Here is a 16,346-nt window from a genome sequence, read left to right as displayed (position 1 = left end):
AACCCTCCAATGTGGCTGAATTAAAACAATTCTTCCAAGAAGACCGAGTCAAAATCCCCTTACAGCATTGTAAAAGACTTCTTGCCAGTTATGACAAAAGCATGATGGCAGTTGTTGCAAGGGTGACACAACCAGTTATTAGGTTTAGGGGCAATTACTATTTCATGTAGGGCTACGTTGGTGTGAATGTTTTTGTTTTCCTCAATGAAATCATCTTTTAAAAACATTATTTTGTGATAATCTAAACCATTTAAGTGAGACAAAAAAAACATTAATACAGAAGGAATCTCTAAAGTGGCCCTGAAAATCATCTGTATCTTTAATGAAAAGATGTCCCAAAGAGTAAGATCCCCACTTGGAATCATCAAGCTGTTTCTATTTGACCTCTGCCAAGTCCCTTAAAAGAAAAATCTTTGTGCTGAATCAGGCTGTAGAGTGCTGTCTGCATTTGGAAGAAAAGTCAAAACTGACAGCTCCCTTTGACCTCATTAAGCCAACAGCCAAACACCTTACAAACTTTCCCTCCACTGCTCCGACAGGCTTAATGGTGTTTCGCCATGAAGGCTCCAGAGTGAATGAAAAGCAGATAATGTAGGTGCAAAGCGAAATTGAATGGAATATGATTAGAAATGAGGGGAAATGTTTAATTTTCTCAAAGAGCTTTAGAAATTCTTCCTGGGCACAAACTCTGACTTTCAAGTATCCAATCAATGTTTGAATAGCTGAACAAATCAGGAATTTTCATGTCATTGCCTGTGTGCTATCCAACGAATAATGTTTCTGCTCAATTTTTCCAAATCACCGGGTACAAATAAGATAAGAGTTTCAATTTATGATAACTCTGACCTAACAATTGTTTTATTGTCTGCAGTCCAACTCATTAAACTAAACCTGACAGGTCAAATTCTCCATAGAAAGGGAAGTCAATGCAATGCTGCACAAAGCTTGTTATGCATGAAACTCTTAGGTTAATAGAAGTTCTTTTTATCTTTTTTAATACACACCTTTTGAAAGTCTAATTAATGCACTGTCACTCACTTGTTGGGGAGAGAAGGAGAACATGTAGGCACCAAAGGTCTTGTAGAAATATTTTCCCTCATCACCTCGCCTCGTGGGCGGTTCTAGACACAGGCCAGTACCCCTGTAGAACGGGTCCTGGCCCCAGTTATGGCCCCTGCACTGAAGACATAGTACTAAATCAGTTTCTTAAGATGATATACACTAGCAGAGAAACCCTAACTGATTGGTCCCTTGAGCCAATTTAATTTTTTGCCTTTAAAGTATTACTTTTTTTTAAGTGCAACACCTCTATTTTTAATAAATTAAAAATAGAGGTGTTGCACCTTTAGCTTCAGCCGTATTGAGATATGATCACAGTTTTCATCTGCTAGATCAAGGGTCTGCAACCTCCAGCTCCAGAGCTGCAAGTGGCTCTGTGGCTTACTTCATATATTAAACAGTAAAATATTCCCCTTTTTTGTGTCATTCTTTTGTTCTGTGCCCTGATGAAAAAACACTGGCCCCACCCTGGTCAATTTGGTCTAGAACTGCCACTGACTCGTGTGTGGGTGGCAGTTGGCGGCATACTGGTAGTCACTGAGATAGATTTGACTGATTTAAAACAGGTAAACAACTACAAAGACTATAGCAGCTGATGAAAGGAGACCTAACACAAAGACAATTAATGCACAGAGTAACACGTGTGGGTTTTCATTTTTATTAGACTTTATGAAATCAGTGTGTTATTTTCCCTGCAAGTAATAAGCAGTTGAGGCAATAAAACTGCACAAGACAATAAACTGCTGAAAAATCTAACTTTTTGTGCCACTGGACTGCTTTTTAATCTCCTTTTCATTGTTACGTTAACTGAGTGAATCCAGTAATTCAATCAGTCAGTCATTTTCTACCGTTTCTTCCATACTGGGTCGCGGGGAAGCTGGTGCCTATCTCTAGCAGTCAATGGGTGGGAGGCGGGGTACACCTTGGACAGGTCGCCAGTCCATCGCAGGGCAACACAGACATCCAGTAATTCAATTCAGTTAATTTCAATTTAATTTAATTCTGTTCAGTCCAATTCAATTTAAATTAATTCTATTCAATTTATTTTAATATAGTGCCAGCTTAATAGAAAAGTTGTCTCAAGGCACTTTAAACAAAACAAAAAAAAACCATTTTATATCCAGACATACAATCAATTCAGTTCAGACATAAAGACAATTTGATTCTAGTTTTTAAAAGTGTAGTCAAGTTTGGGTTTTAATGCGAATCTGTAAATTAAATCACTGATTTGCAGCAGTCACTCTTCCTGAACAGGCATGCAATGACAGTGGACAGTTAATTGCATCGAGTCATTAACTCCCTCTTTGTGAGCATAAATGTAGCAACAGTGTAGCAACTCGCCTTTAACTAGAAGAAACCCCCATCTGGACCTGGCCCAGTGTTAGCGGCCATCTGCCGTGACTTACTGGGGATTTGAGAATACACACAAAAAACATAAAAAAAAACAGAAGCACTCATCCTGGTGTACTTTCTATATTAAAGAAAAGTTAAAAATTAACTGTAAAAAGCTGTTACTTTCCTAGAAATTAATTTTAATGGAGACAATGGCGAGAAGAAAACTCTGAAACCTCTGAAAATAAATGTGCTAAATCTTCTCACTGCTCAATAACTTTTTACTTTGCTTAATTATCTTCAAAGGAAATGTGGCAGTAGACAAGGACGGGGATATCAAGGTATACCACAGTTTTAGACATTATGGTTTCAAAACCATGGACATTTTTCTAATAATAGTCCTTTTAATTGGATGCTAGAGAAACTTTTGGTATGATTGGGGTTTTCTTATATGGAGAGGTGACTGTGGCTCAGTAGGAAGAGTACTCATCTTGCCATCAGAAGGTTGTGGATTCGATTCCAGCTTCCTCCTGCCATATGTCAATGTGCCCCTGGGCAAGTCACTTAACCTCAAGTTGCCTACCGATCGGTGTATGACTATGTGAGCGTTAGTGAGTGCAATTGGGTGAATGTGGCTCTAGTGTAAAGCGCTTTGAGTGGTCTGTATGACTGGAAAAGCGCTATATAAGTTCAGTCCATTTACCATAACACAATGCTGACCCTGACCCTCATGCTGCTATGCACTGCAAGTCAACTGGCTGAAAGATGGTTGCATCACTATTATCTTGCTTACATGAAACACAAATTTAGCTGTTGGGTTTTGTGAACAACCAGGGAGTTTAATATTAAGGACCACCACTCATCTCTTTATTTAAGATAACAATGTTTCAAAACTACAGCTGACAAGCTAAGACTGAAGGCAACCAACCCCAGCAGAGAGCCAGAGTAGTTAACAGTATAATATCAGCTTGCTTCTCTTTTAGGGACAGAATGGCAAAACTGCATAATATTATGTGCAGTGAGCTAAGCTAATAGGTTAAAACTAATACTAAACCTAGTAAGCTTATTTAGTATATTTTGCAAATAATCATATTAAAAATAGAAAAATACATATATTGAAAATAACTGCAATAATAAAGATATGTCATTTTAATTTAAATTTTACCTTAAGAGAGCAGGGTTTTCTCCAGCAGTAGTAAAACATTGCTGCCCATGAAGGCTTCATTTCTTCTTTGCTTACAACAAAAACATTGGCTGTGAAAATGTCACAAAAATGGAGAGTCATTGGATGACAACTAAAGGACTGCCATCAACATCATTCTTATTAAAAGACATATATCGTTATTTTCACCACTGGTCCTTTGTAATTGTCTTCAGGCCTGTAGTTAAAGATTTTTACTGACAAAAATCAAGACAAGTGTGAAGAAAAGATTTGAGTATTTGGCCAGCTGAGATCAAAGCAGAATGTTGCCAAAGTTTGTTTAAGTTCTGTTTACAAAACTCAGGCATCAATGTATAAGAAGAGCCACCCAAGACAAAAGTAGCAATAGCAAAGTCCCTAATTCAAGTTTGAGGTTATTATGTAAGGCTTTATAAGGCGATTTATCCAGTGATAGAGAGGAAAATGTAACAAACCGGCACCCTACTGATTTAGAAGTGCTCTGTTGCCTAGTCTGCCTGTTATTCACTATAGTGGCAAATGACGGCTTGTAACAAAAAACTGGAATTTAAAATCACTGTAATTTGAATCCCTGAAATGCTGCAGCAATGTCATTTCCAGTTTTGACCAGCATTGTTACATTGATTTTTTGATAAGCATAAACATGCATTAAGATGTTTCCCTCAAAAACTGTCACCAGAATCCTCTGCTTTAGATTAGCGAGACATGCAGTGATTATCCAAGTCTCACTTTCTGTGCACATTATCAGGCCATGTATTAACTACGAGTGTCTCACGACACCACAGTAATGTAGGTGTGAAAATATTATTCCCAGGGCACCATCTCTCTTACCACTTAAACTTGATAAGTCAATCTGTACTTTGTTGTTTGTAGCTAATGCTACACACACCCGTGATGGAAAAGATGGTAAAATCTGTCTCTCATTTTGCTCAGTTGCTTTAAAAAACAGCAGACATCAGCAAATGCTTTTTACTATAAGACACATCAAAGTAACCATCACAGTAAAAGAAAGCATTTTCTTACTTAATAAACTTTATGCTCACAAACAACAGCTGCAACCAAACCCAGCTAAATGCACTTAAAAAACAAAAAACAGGAGTTGGGCAGAGATAGAAGGGGGGAAGACATGCAGCAAAGTTCCCAAGGTCAGGAAACAAACCCTGGACGGCTGCTTGTTATATTCTTACTGATTTAAAGAAGAAGACGGCAAAAAGGTAAAAAGTTCTGTGAAATAAGCAGTTCATAACTATTACATTTAACGTATTTATATTTTTAGTTAATGTACCTAAATCAACATCACAATAAATACATATTTTATAACTGAAATAACCAAGAAGTTATATTATTTTAGCAGCTTAGCAAAATAATGTTTGCTTTTCATGTTAAAAATAATATATATATATATATATATATATATATATATATATAAATTGGCATATTTTCATATAAAACTTTCTGGTAAATACTGTGAAACCATAACACTTTTAATCAAAGGTATCACACCGAGAATCTCATACCGGCCAAATTCGTTAAAGTTTGAAGTATTCCAATTTTAGTCACAACATTTTTCTTTAGGTAGAGATCAATATCAAATACATGTGAGGATCAACATTATTGGATCCCTCAGGTGTAGAGGTCCTGTACTTCGTTTGCTCTCTGCCCGCACACAGTGGCCCGAAGCCTGCGGTCATGAATCTTATTTCTCCCCGACTGACTGACACTGAGGGGCGGCTCGGCTCGCTCCTGCCCGCCCCGTGGGTGTGTTCATGGCAAATGGGCCTCCGCATCCACCTGCTAGCGCCCTGCCTCTCTCCACAGTCACAGGAGCTCCCAACTTTCCAGCGCAGCACGCGTCGCGCACTCTCGGACCGTATCCAACACCGCGGGGACTTTTTGTTTTTCCTTTTTGCCTGTTTTTCTTTTCCACGTTTCCCACGAGATGTTGACTGCGCTCGTGCGAGGAGAGCATGTATTCGCCTCGCGCTCTCGGACAATGATGAATTAGAGAAACATTTTATTTTCTCTCTCTCTGACTGCTCACTGACAACTCCGGGGCCAACACGCGCGCGCTGTGTGCAGGTATACAGACGGCCCCGCCACCGCACCCCTGAGCGGACCGCGGACTGCTTAAGAGCCGCGCAGGGATTTTCTGTTATTATTGATTTGAGCTTAGAGGGAAAGAGAGAGAGAGAGAGAGATCGATCTGTTGGGATTGGCTTTTTCAGTGGCTTGCAGGGTTGGATCTGAACTTGTATTACGGAAAGCTGTGAGGTAAGACAGATTTTACTTCTATTCACTTATTGTTTAATTATTCTGTTCAGGTATGAATATTATATAATGTTAAATAACATTATTGAAAAAAAAAAACAGTTTGATTTTCTAATCTTTTTTATGATTTCCAGTATGTAAGATTGTCTAAGTTTCTTTTAGAAATAAGATAAAGAATACATATTCTGCTCGATTTCTGAATGAATTCCCCAAGATATATTGAGAGTATTCGTTGATTAGTTCTGCAGTTTATTGTGCGATTTAATACCACACCAGACTGTTTACAGTGCTGCTTCCCATGTGTGGCCAAGGCTGCCAGTCTGTCACACACTGATTTCAGTCTACAGCTCTTATTTCTCAGGAACACTGAAATATCCCGCCAGCATTTCTCTTTGCTTTTTTAATTTAGTTGCAATTGAAATGTGAATTATCTCTAAACAAGTAGACAACTTTTTACCCACGGAGCTTTGACCCACCCTTTGATTAAATAAAGAACATTTTATTTGTCTTGAAATAACTTACAAACAGGCAAAATGAAACAAATGCAATCATTAATATGTCAGAGTTAGCTTTAAATGTGCCTTTTGTGAAATAGAGCTATCCAAAATGCATTGATCAGGCTTTTACTGGCTGATTTTTCCCATAAGGATTATAATAAATAAAAGGGTGCTACAGATTTTTAGGCTGTTTTAAAAATTTGATCCACAAAAAGAAGAAGCTACACAACTATTAGTATTTTTTTTAATTAAACTCTGAAAAGTGTGTAAAAATATATGCTTGTAATACATTTAAAGGCAGAAAATTGTGAGTTCTTAGTTTTGATGCATTTAATGAACAGGGAAAAGAAAAATTGGCCAATTCCAATCTGGCTGATTGATTGGTGTATATCCAGTATAATGCGAGAGTGTGTCCTTCCCACAACCCACAGTGTAGTTTTGGGGTGCAGCACCCTGTTTGATGTTGTATGCTTGTGCGAATAAGGACTTGGCCTCTGCCTCAGAATAAACAGCTGGACGGTTAACAAATTGTCGGTAAACAGTTGAGGTTTAAACAGCTGCACTGTGCTCATAAATTGGCCCAGGGCTCTGAGGCCTCTGTGGATCTGCTGGGGTCTATGGAGGTGGGTCCAAATAGTTGGGGAGACTGGATGAACCCAATTAGCCCTAACCCTTAAAACGTTCAATAAGGGAGAGGAATGGAGTGTTTTTGTTGATCTATGAATTATGAATCATCAGCAATCACCTCTGGTGTCCATTAATCATTCACTTAAGATTAATCAATGCTCCCTACTGCATTGTTTTCAAGACTGTTGAGCTGCTCCAGTCAATGCTTTCATCATTTATTACCCACTACCAAATAATTCTGCAATAAGTAAGATTTATTGTCTTGATTGCACCAATCTGAACATTCTTTTAGTTTTCTATCTTTCAAGTAAGCACAGTTGTAACCTGGCATTAGGTGAATCTGTAATCATAGGGCAAGAGCAGCAGCACACGTGTGCTGTCATGAGGCAGGAATGTGTTCTGGTTCGAGTGGGAGACGGCTTCTCTGAGGAGAGTTAGTGCACTCTTTCCAACGGTTTGTCACCCTCTGGAAAACAAACATAATTTTTCCCAAATGGAAGTGCGTGCACATCGCTAAAAGCTTGGCTCCTCTTTGTCAGGGCTCATCAGTTTTTATTGTACCTCCAAGAAAAATCTGGCCGTCATTCCTGCACCTCAGCTCTCTCTGCTGCCCAAAACAACAGTCATGGGGCCCTTGGGACCTGCTGGTTTGACACGTCGCATAAATTGATAAACAAAACCAGACTTTCTGTGGGAGAATCTTTTTTTTTTATGAAGCACTTGGTTGCGCCAGCATCTTCTCTTCTCATGTGTTTGTGTTTGTCTCTGCAGATTAACAGAGAAAGGGTGTTGTTGAAGGTTTGTCTACCATGAAGCTGGTTGATATGTGGACGGTGCTCGTCCTCCTGGCGCTGTCCAGCTTGACCTCGGGGAATCAAATCAGCAGCAATGAAGTAGTTGCTGCACCCCGAGTCTTTATCTCTTTTAAAGGTAGGAATCCAAATTTTTTCTTCATCTGTCCTCAGCTGCGTGCTTCAGATACATACCCTAATAAAAGTATTTATACATTATAAACTTTATACATGTTTCAACCTTACAACCCCAAATGTTATTGTACTTACAAAGTAAATAGTAACAAATTATTAGGAATTGGAATAAAATGCATGGTTTTCAATTTCCTTGGGGTGGTGTGCACTCCAAGTGTAAATGTCCAACTTCTAAATTTGGACTTCTTTCTTCTGTTGTTGTTGATAAAGGGCAGATTTGTGGATTGCACAAATAATAGTTGTACTTCGACAGATTCTTCCACCTGAGCTGTGGATCTCCGCAGCTTCTCCAAAGTTACCATGGGACTTTTGTCTGCTTCTGTGATTGATTGTCTCTTTGCCCAGCCTTTCAGTGTAGATGAGCATCTATGTCTTGGTAGGGTTAGAGGTTTTGCCATGCTCTTTTCATGTCCTGATGATAGATTGAAGAGTGCTCTCTGAGTACTGTGTTGTGTTGGTCAAAGCTTGAGATAATGTTTTAGAACCTAAATCTGCTTTAAATGTTTCTACAACTTACTCCCCTGTTCTGAAGATAACTGGTTGTTCTTAGGAGAGAACATTGAAAACCAATGCATGTCAAACTTTTAGAGTAACCACCTTCTACTAATTTTGAAAACAATTTTGTTCTTTTCCTTTCACTTCACAACTATGCACTACTTAGTGTTGGTCTCTCAAATAAAATCCCAATGAAATACATTAAAGTTTGTGGTTGTTAAGTGATAAAATATGAAAAAAATGTAATGGATTGTGAATATTTCCAATAGTTTTTAAAGCTTTGCCATCTGTTTGCTGGTTGAATGAGTGACAATATGACCATTGCCTAACTGCAGGGACTGTGGCTTTAATAAGCTATGAGAAGTTTTACATAGGAAGAGTTTGTAAAGCCTAACAAGAGCTACACTGAGCTGACCACAAACAAATCATGAGATTCCTATATGTCCCCGCAACACCACCCTCCTAGCCCATCGTCACCACAGCCCCCCTCCTACTTAGACCTCTGTAGGTTCTGTAATAACCACCAGATGCTTCCCCTGGCCTATATTCCACAAACAATTAAAAGACACAAAAAGTGACTAAACAGCCACAAAGGGGTTTGTGTATGACTATAAGATTGTAAATACTCTTTTTAAGGGACAATTAATGACTATTGTTTTTCTTGATTAAATGCAACATCCTTGTCCAACCCAGAATTTGCACCACAAAGGTTGATGGGACAGCAAGGGGCGTGCAATAACCTGCTGGGCCTCATGTGGTCCCTCCAGGGTAAGGCAGATGTGTACTTCACATTGATGTGTGTGTGAGTTTCAGCGGCCGCACAGGTTAGAAGAGTCTGGTCGCCGGGGTTCTCTGAGACGTTCGGACGAGAAACGGCATTATCGAGAGCAAATTGCCAGGATCTGTCGAGCAGAGTGTCGTCCCCAGGGCCCCTTGCCGCTTGCAGATCAAGCCTTTGATAAGCATCCTGAGAAAAGGCTGGAGCGCACCCTGTTTGCTTTGCTCTCTGTTTCCCAGCGCTCCCTTGGTAGTGCAAGTTTACTTAATTAAGTGGACTGGCACGGCTCATTGTTAAAGGCGTTTTCCTGCTTTAATCAAGTGGGATTTAATACTTCAGTGAGCACACATCCAGAGCTCAGCAGATTTTAAAATAAATGTCCAGATATATTTTCTGCCTAATGCAGTGTTTGTCTTACTGAGGCCAGTTCAGTTGTCCTTTTTTTCTTTAATCCATATGGATTTGCAGTATTGGTTGATGTCTGAAATTATCCTGAATATATCTGAAAGCAGCAGACTACAGTGGAGGACCAAAGAAGGAAAAAAGCTCCACTCTGCTGCTTACCTGCATGTGTTTTCCTCTCTAGTCAATATGAATTTCACAGTCTACTGCTGCTGCCTCTCTCAGAGGAATACTCCTTGCTCTCCATTCAATAATATGACCCTCTCTACCTTAATTGCTTTTTGAGAGGCCCATGTCCTTAGTTTGGCAAGCTTGCAGCACTTCCCCCTGATGCAACCACGATGTGTTAAGTTTAGTTTATTTTTTCCTATTTGCTTGAGTTGTTTGCAAAGGGCAGATTGCCTCTGAGCTGCAGCTTTAATGCAGCACAACATGAAGACAAGTATACCAGTTTCTTTGTATTGCAGCATTTACAAAAAAATATAAGAAAAATGTAGAACAGGAGCTATTGTTGATTTACTAATAAATAATTCCTAATCCTGCTAAATTAACAACATAACTGTTATCACTGCTTTAGACTTAAGAAATAAATATAGAATTAACACCTGGTAAATATAATAGTAGTTTTTATATGCTTGTTGTACAGAATATTATAACCTTTTACTGTTTACTGCTCATAGGGGAACACAGTTATAACAAGCTAAAGTCAGCAGGTTAATTAATCTGAGTGTGTTTGTGTAGCTAGCCTGCAGTCGGGTGCTTAACAGGCATGCCAAATGTACTGTAGTTTTCAAACACTGTTCCCGTACTGAGAACAAGTGGTAGGGCTGCTTTAGTCTCTATACTGTGATTGTCTATGTTTTTCATTACCAGATATTCCACACATTCTACATTCATTCCAAACAGCCAAATCTGTCATCTTGTAAACACGAAAAATGTGTTGTTGCCCATTTTTTAGCCAGCTGACCACCAGTGCTTAGCAACAGTTGGGTGAGGGGTAACGCTGCCATGCTCAGTGCTCCATACAGCTGGTAAAAACACTGATCGATTTAGCACTTTCATCGTCATCTCATTATCAGAATTTTAGACTGTACGATAGCTGCGGGCCAGTTGCTGGTATAAAGGTATAGCCTGAAAAAGTTCCAGTTTTAAAACCATAAAAAAATGTTCCCTCATACAGTTCCTAAGGTTCAAAGTCATTTTAGTGAGATCACAAAGAAAATTCAGGAGTGACCAACAATATAGAGTAGTGCAACACCGCCCTCCCCCCTCATGTTGCTGTGCACTGCCTGTCAGCGTGCTAAAAGAAGGCTACTAGATTTATCTTCTGCTTACAAAAAAGATGAATGACTATTTAGAAATTTTGTGTGTTGAGAAAGATGGGGAAAGCAATGGTGTAGAAGCAAAATGAGCGCCACCCATCAGCAGGTCCACTAAGTGGCCATCTGCAGACTGGATACATGTCAGAATAACGAGCAAATATCAGCTTGATATGTATTAAATATGAATAGAATATTATAGCGAATATTGTATAAGAATATTTTAGTGGCAAAAAGAATAACTGTTGCTTTTCTGTTTTAAAGAAAAGCTGTAGATCATTTTTGTTTCATTTTATTAAAATGTTAGGTGTTAATAATGTAAAACTTTACTATTTTTCACTAAAGCTCACCATACCATGATAATCTCATGCCATCCAATCCCTAACTGTGATTTTGAAGCTGTTTCTCTTTAAAGCTTTATATACAGTACAGACCAAAGGTTTGGACACACCTTCTCATTCAAAGAGTTGTCTTCATTTTCATTACTATGAATATTGTAGCTTGAAAAGGTGTGTCTAAGCTTTTGGTCTGTACTGTATCTGATACCAGTAACCAGCCGTGTTCACAAGTTTGCAGTCTACCAACACTGATTTTTCAGGATGGAAAAACTGCTGTTGTCGCTGTAAAAGCTGCATGTGCCACTCAGTGTTGTTTTGAATGTTCCAAACTGAATTATTTGGTAGCTGAGGAGTGAGGCTAAAAATCATGGCCACCATCTGGGAGGCCCTTACTTTCCTATTAAAGCAGGCAAAGTAAATCATGAAGCCTAATTGCTTTGCTTTAACTGCATGTTGTCTGCTCAGCTTTTATAACAGGAAAACACTTTCTTTTATTTAAATAAAACCAACACCCATAAAACCCTCAGCAAACGTAGGAAATGGAATAAAAATGTGCCTGTTTATGCTCATTTTTTATGGGGGTTTATATGTGTTTGTAATTTGTGACAGATGAGTCTTGGAAGTAGACTTTGTTTAAGTTTATCACGTCCTAATAAGCTGAGAAGAAAGGTCAGAGGTAGAAAGGGAGAAGAAGGCTTCCTTGGTTAAAAACCAGTGTCAGGGGGGCAAACCGAGGGTTTCAAATAAACCGTGAAAGGGAGTGAAGCAAACTCACCATGCATAATTGGCAGAGAGAAGACCCCTGTCACCAGGAAACCCCCTGAGGAGCTCATGTTAAAAAGCCTACCTGGACTTGCTGAGGGGTAACTCGCTTTTCCTTTAAAAAAAGAAAGTTTAAAAATTTGATCAGTTGTGCTTGGTCTAGAGAATATCTGGAGAATTTATGAAAGAGCAAACATGACCCTTATTGTTTGTACACCAAACATTGTGTCTTTAAAGCAAAAAAAAAAAAAAAACACTGAAAAAAGCCAATTAAATCCCTTCCCAGTGTCGGTCATGATGTGTTTACCGTCGGCATGCAGGGGGCTACAACAAACACAGGGATTACCCTGAAGTGCCATCGCCAATGCATGGCATCCTGTTGGCTTTAACAGACCTCATTGCGCAGTCAGGACTAGTTATTTTACACACAGGTAAAATTGATCAGCCCTTACTCTTTATATCCAAGTTTTTAATTGTAAATATTTTTAGGTTAATTAATTATTTCATTAATTAATACTGAGAAGTGCCCAGTCTTGCAGCCACTATACATCCACATCTTCTGCAAAGTCAAATAATGCAGCAGCATCAGTCTACTGTTGGTTGAACGCCTTACCGCAGCATTCAGCTTTCAAACGGTGCAAAGGTGTGAGCAACAATTGTGAGCAACAATTTTTGTGTTTTTGGATAGATTCTCAATTTGACTTTGGTGAATTCTAACACATGGATATGCTTTGATCTAAACCAGTGGTGTCCAGGCTTTATGTGGGCCAAAACGTCAAATTAAAACTACTCACGAGGCCATTAAAAAAAACTTTTTTTTAAAAACAAAAATTCCCAAAAATATTTAGTGAATTTCTTTACCTGCTTATAAACCAAGTGCCCTATATTTTAATTAAAGAAATGAAGTAGTCAGATTTATTGTTGGTAACAAATATTTAAATCATTACCTTATTAAAAGAAAGGTATCCAGTTTGCAAATTGTTTTGAGCTCGACTGAAAATTCTTAGCAATAACAGGATTTGGGTCACTGTTTCTTTGAATTTGCTTGCTTTATTTATTTATTTTTGCAGCACTGGTGGGCTTTACTTTTGTAATTTTTTCAAAGTTGGCAGACTGAAAGTTGGGAGAAGAGAGGGGAAAGACATGCAACAAAAGTCTCGGGGGTCGGTACTCAACCCAGGACAGTTGTGTCAGGGACAAATGCCTTCGTATATGGCTCGCGCCCTCTAATGCTATGCCACATGCTGTGCCTCTCTTGCTTTATTTAGTCAAATGTAATAAAAATAATTATAAGCAGATTTTGACATAATTAATAATAAAAAGTCTCCATCTGCATTAACCACTTGTGCTGGCGGGACACATTTGTACCATTCTTGAGTTTCAGGCGTGTAGTGTGGAGTCTTTCTTTTCTGTGTTTTGCATATAGGCCATAAAGTTCAGTTTTGGTCTCATCTGACTAGAGTATTATTCATCATATTGGCTTTCAGATTGACATTTAAGCAGAGAATTGTAACACCAGTTTACATTAATACATTCCTGTGTAGTATGTTAATGTGCATTTTCTCAAACTTTACCAAGTGCCTGGAAACAAGTGCGTGGAACAAGCTGTTGGCGAGTAAAAACATCACTCTTGATTTAATTTGGTCTGAGTTTAGTGCCACCAGATTGTCCCATATTGTAATGCTTTCTATCACAGTAGTGAATCGCTGAATTAACATGAGAAAGGCACTCGTCTTTGCGGGACTCCCAAGTCATGCAGGGGCTGTGGTGGCATTGCTATATTATGTGCTCTACCGATTTACATGTGCCATCTTTTTTACTTTTTTGTCCTTTACGCATTCCTCCTCATGGATCACACTCTGAGGCAAAGAAAACATGACATTTTCTAAATGGAAAAAAATCACCCCAGATAAGTTTTTGCCATGCCAGGTTATGTGAAGAGTGTGACATCACTGCTTTTTGCCCACATTCCAGACATGACATTTGTGAATTCATGCATTAAGCAGATCAGAATCTAAATCCACTATCATGCCTATGCTATTGTAAGCTTTCTACCTCACACGAACCCCCTGCCGCATCTGGACTGCCGTGATTCCACTCCCAGCGCATCGCTTTGTGCATGATACATCCTGTGTATGTTTTAGCTTTTAACTCTGAAGGCGTAAATGCCTTCTGCATGGAGCTTTTCACACTTCGCTTAGACAAACAGGCAACAGGTAAACAATGGTTCAGAATAAACAGAGGTCATTAATCTCAACAGGGTCATTAATTTCCATAAATGTAAATTTTCCCCTCTGAAAGCCACAAAGACTTAATCTACAGCTAAGAATGGAGCCAAGCCCTGCTCTACAAAGAGGATGGGGAAAATTAACACAGTTCTCTTCTCACCTCTCTCTGGTTTGGTGTTAATGAAATTTGAAACAGCTTCTTTCACAACCACAACCATGGAATTATGGTTTTGTCAGTACAAAGGAAAGGTCCTTTAAATGCTTTAACATCAGGATTACAGCATGCTCCCTCTTCCTCCGCCTGGTCTCTCAGCACGTGAGGCCAAAATCCACCGGGATAAGACATGAATGTGGGTCAGCATCGCTACAATGCACATGCTCACTGGTGGCAGTGGAGGTGGCAGTAAGAGAAAGCAGTCAAAGCTTTATTGGTATTACAAATATTTCTCATGTGTTCCCTCCTAAATGGTTGCTTACTGTTTTTACTCATTGGCAAAGTTTGTTGCTTATATGTTAGTGTAAGTGTTTGGGTGGTAGTAAGAGGTCTGAAAATTCCTCTTTGTAAAGACTTCTGGGCAAAGTATTCACTAGAAATGATTAGTAAAATTAAATAAATGAATTCCACAACATATCCTATATATGCATCATTTGAAGTGACATATAGTTACTGTCTGCATTTTGACTTTATCTGGTGAAAGAGGTGTAAGCTCTTTGAGACTTGGTATGGGCCTGTTGCCCCCATCAGAGTGTTATACTGTTATACTGTCTTTATAATTAAAAATATGATGAGATTACAGTGAGATACCAGAAAAACCCAAGTTTTTTCTGGCCATATGAAGAGTGCTGCCCCGTCCTCACCTGTTGCAGTGCACAGCTAGTTGCCGAGCTAAAACAAGTACATGACACTGAACATTTCCCTGCAGAGCTATATAACCCTAACCCTAAAGAAGTGGGTCTTAAGGTGTCCAGTTTTGTTGGCAGTTTTGTTGAGAGTCCTTAAAATGCAGTATGAATTTTATTCAACCTTTTTTCTAGTTGTGAAAGCACAAAAAGGAAGCGTTTCAGTTTTCTTTTTAGCATTATGATCATTTTAAAAGTAGATAAGCTTAATTGTTGTAATATATAGACTGGTCAAATCTTGACTGAATTATTATAAACTGTTTACCGATTAGTTTTATTGATTTATGATTTGTTAAAACTTTTATTCTATTTAAAACCATGTTTTTTGTTTTTCCAAAAAGCTATTGATATAATAAATAGTAAAATAGGATTTAAAAATTGTATTGTGCGGTGAATAATTGTTAGATGATTTCAGCTAAGGGTTTGGCCTTTTTACTGCCATTCCACCACAGGTAAATGTTTAAACAGTTTTTATTGCCGTTCGCTCAACATATCCCTGATGTCACCTTATTGGTGTTGAAAGCATGAAAGTTTGAGGCTAAAGTCTTGAGTGTTTACTCTGCATTGACTGTTTGGCTTCAGAGGGAGAAATACAATTGTGTGTGTGCTGTGCATCCCTGTCGCGGCAATTTAACGTAACTGCCCTGCCATTAATGAGCACTGTTTAACCTCTGTTCACCATTTCTTGTGCAGGTCCCACCACACTGAAACACCTTCACTCTGGTTGTAATATTCCTGTACTGTCTGACCACATGTAAAAGCTGTGAAACCGCCGCCCCAGCAGTCTGGCACTACAGCTGGTGTTTGGCTATGATCTCTAATTACTGTTTGCCAGGGCAGAGACCATATATCCCCACTCTAGAGGAGAGTTATGACTGAAAGCATTAAAAACCAGCACTACCCTGGCCATGTCCCAGACCTCAGTGTGTCTCCAGAGCAGCTAAGCCCACTTATTTTTACAATAAGACTCTCTCCTCCCTCAGTAGGTCCTGAGAAGTATTCAGAGAGCCGTGGTTAACCACTAAAAGCAATCGGCAGGGTATTGATGGTTATTTAAGTGCAAATGTAGCGTGGTCTCCAGCAACTTGCCCTCTTTCGTGACCCATCTGTCTTAATTGGTGGGAGCTGGACGGCCAGAGGCCATTCTCAACTGCGAGACTAAAACATTTAGAATT

The 16,346-nt window shown here is 39.0% G+C and overlaps 1 protein-coding gene across 1 annotated transcript in view; it reads left to right on the top strand.

Annotated features, from left to right (window-relative positions):
* The first annotated feature begins 5,300 nt into the window (after positions 1 to 5,300).
* The window catches only part of LOC124856791 (semaphorin-3F-like), an 88,285-nt gene continuing 77,239 nt past the window's right edge, over positions 5,301 to 16,346 (top strand). Inside the window, exons 1-2 of the mRNA XM_047347619.1 lie at positions 5,301 to 5,842; positions 7,735 to 7,893. Of these exons, the coding sequence (XP_047203575.1) occupies positions 7,773 to 7,893 (121 nt within the window). The 5' untranslated portion in view covers positions 5,301 to 5,842; positions 7,735 to 7,772. The remainder of the gene's footprint in view (positions 5,843 to 7,734; positions 7,894 to 16,346) is intronic.

This window comes from Girardinichthys multiradiatus, chromosome 20 (assembly GCF_021462225.1).
Source record: "Girardinichthys multiradiatus isolate DD_20200921_A chromosome 20, DD_fGirMul_XY1, whole genome shotgun sequence".
Classification (NCBI taxonomy): Eukaryota; Metazoa; Chordata; class Actinopteri; order Cyprinodontiformes; family Goodeidae; genus Girardinichthys; species Girardinichthys multiradiatus.
The sequence above is the reverse complement of the archived record's forward strand: the minus strand, read 5'-3'. Positions and strand labels throughout refer to the sequence as shown.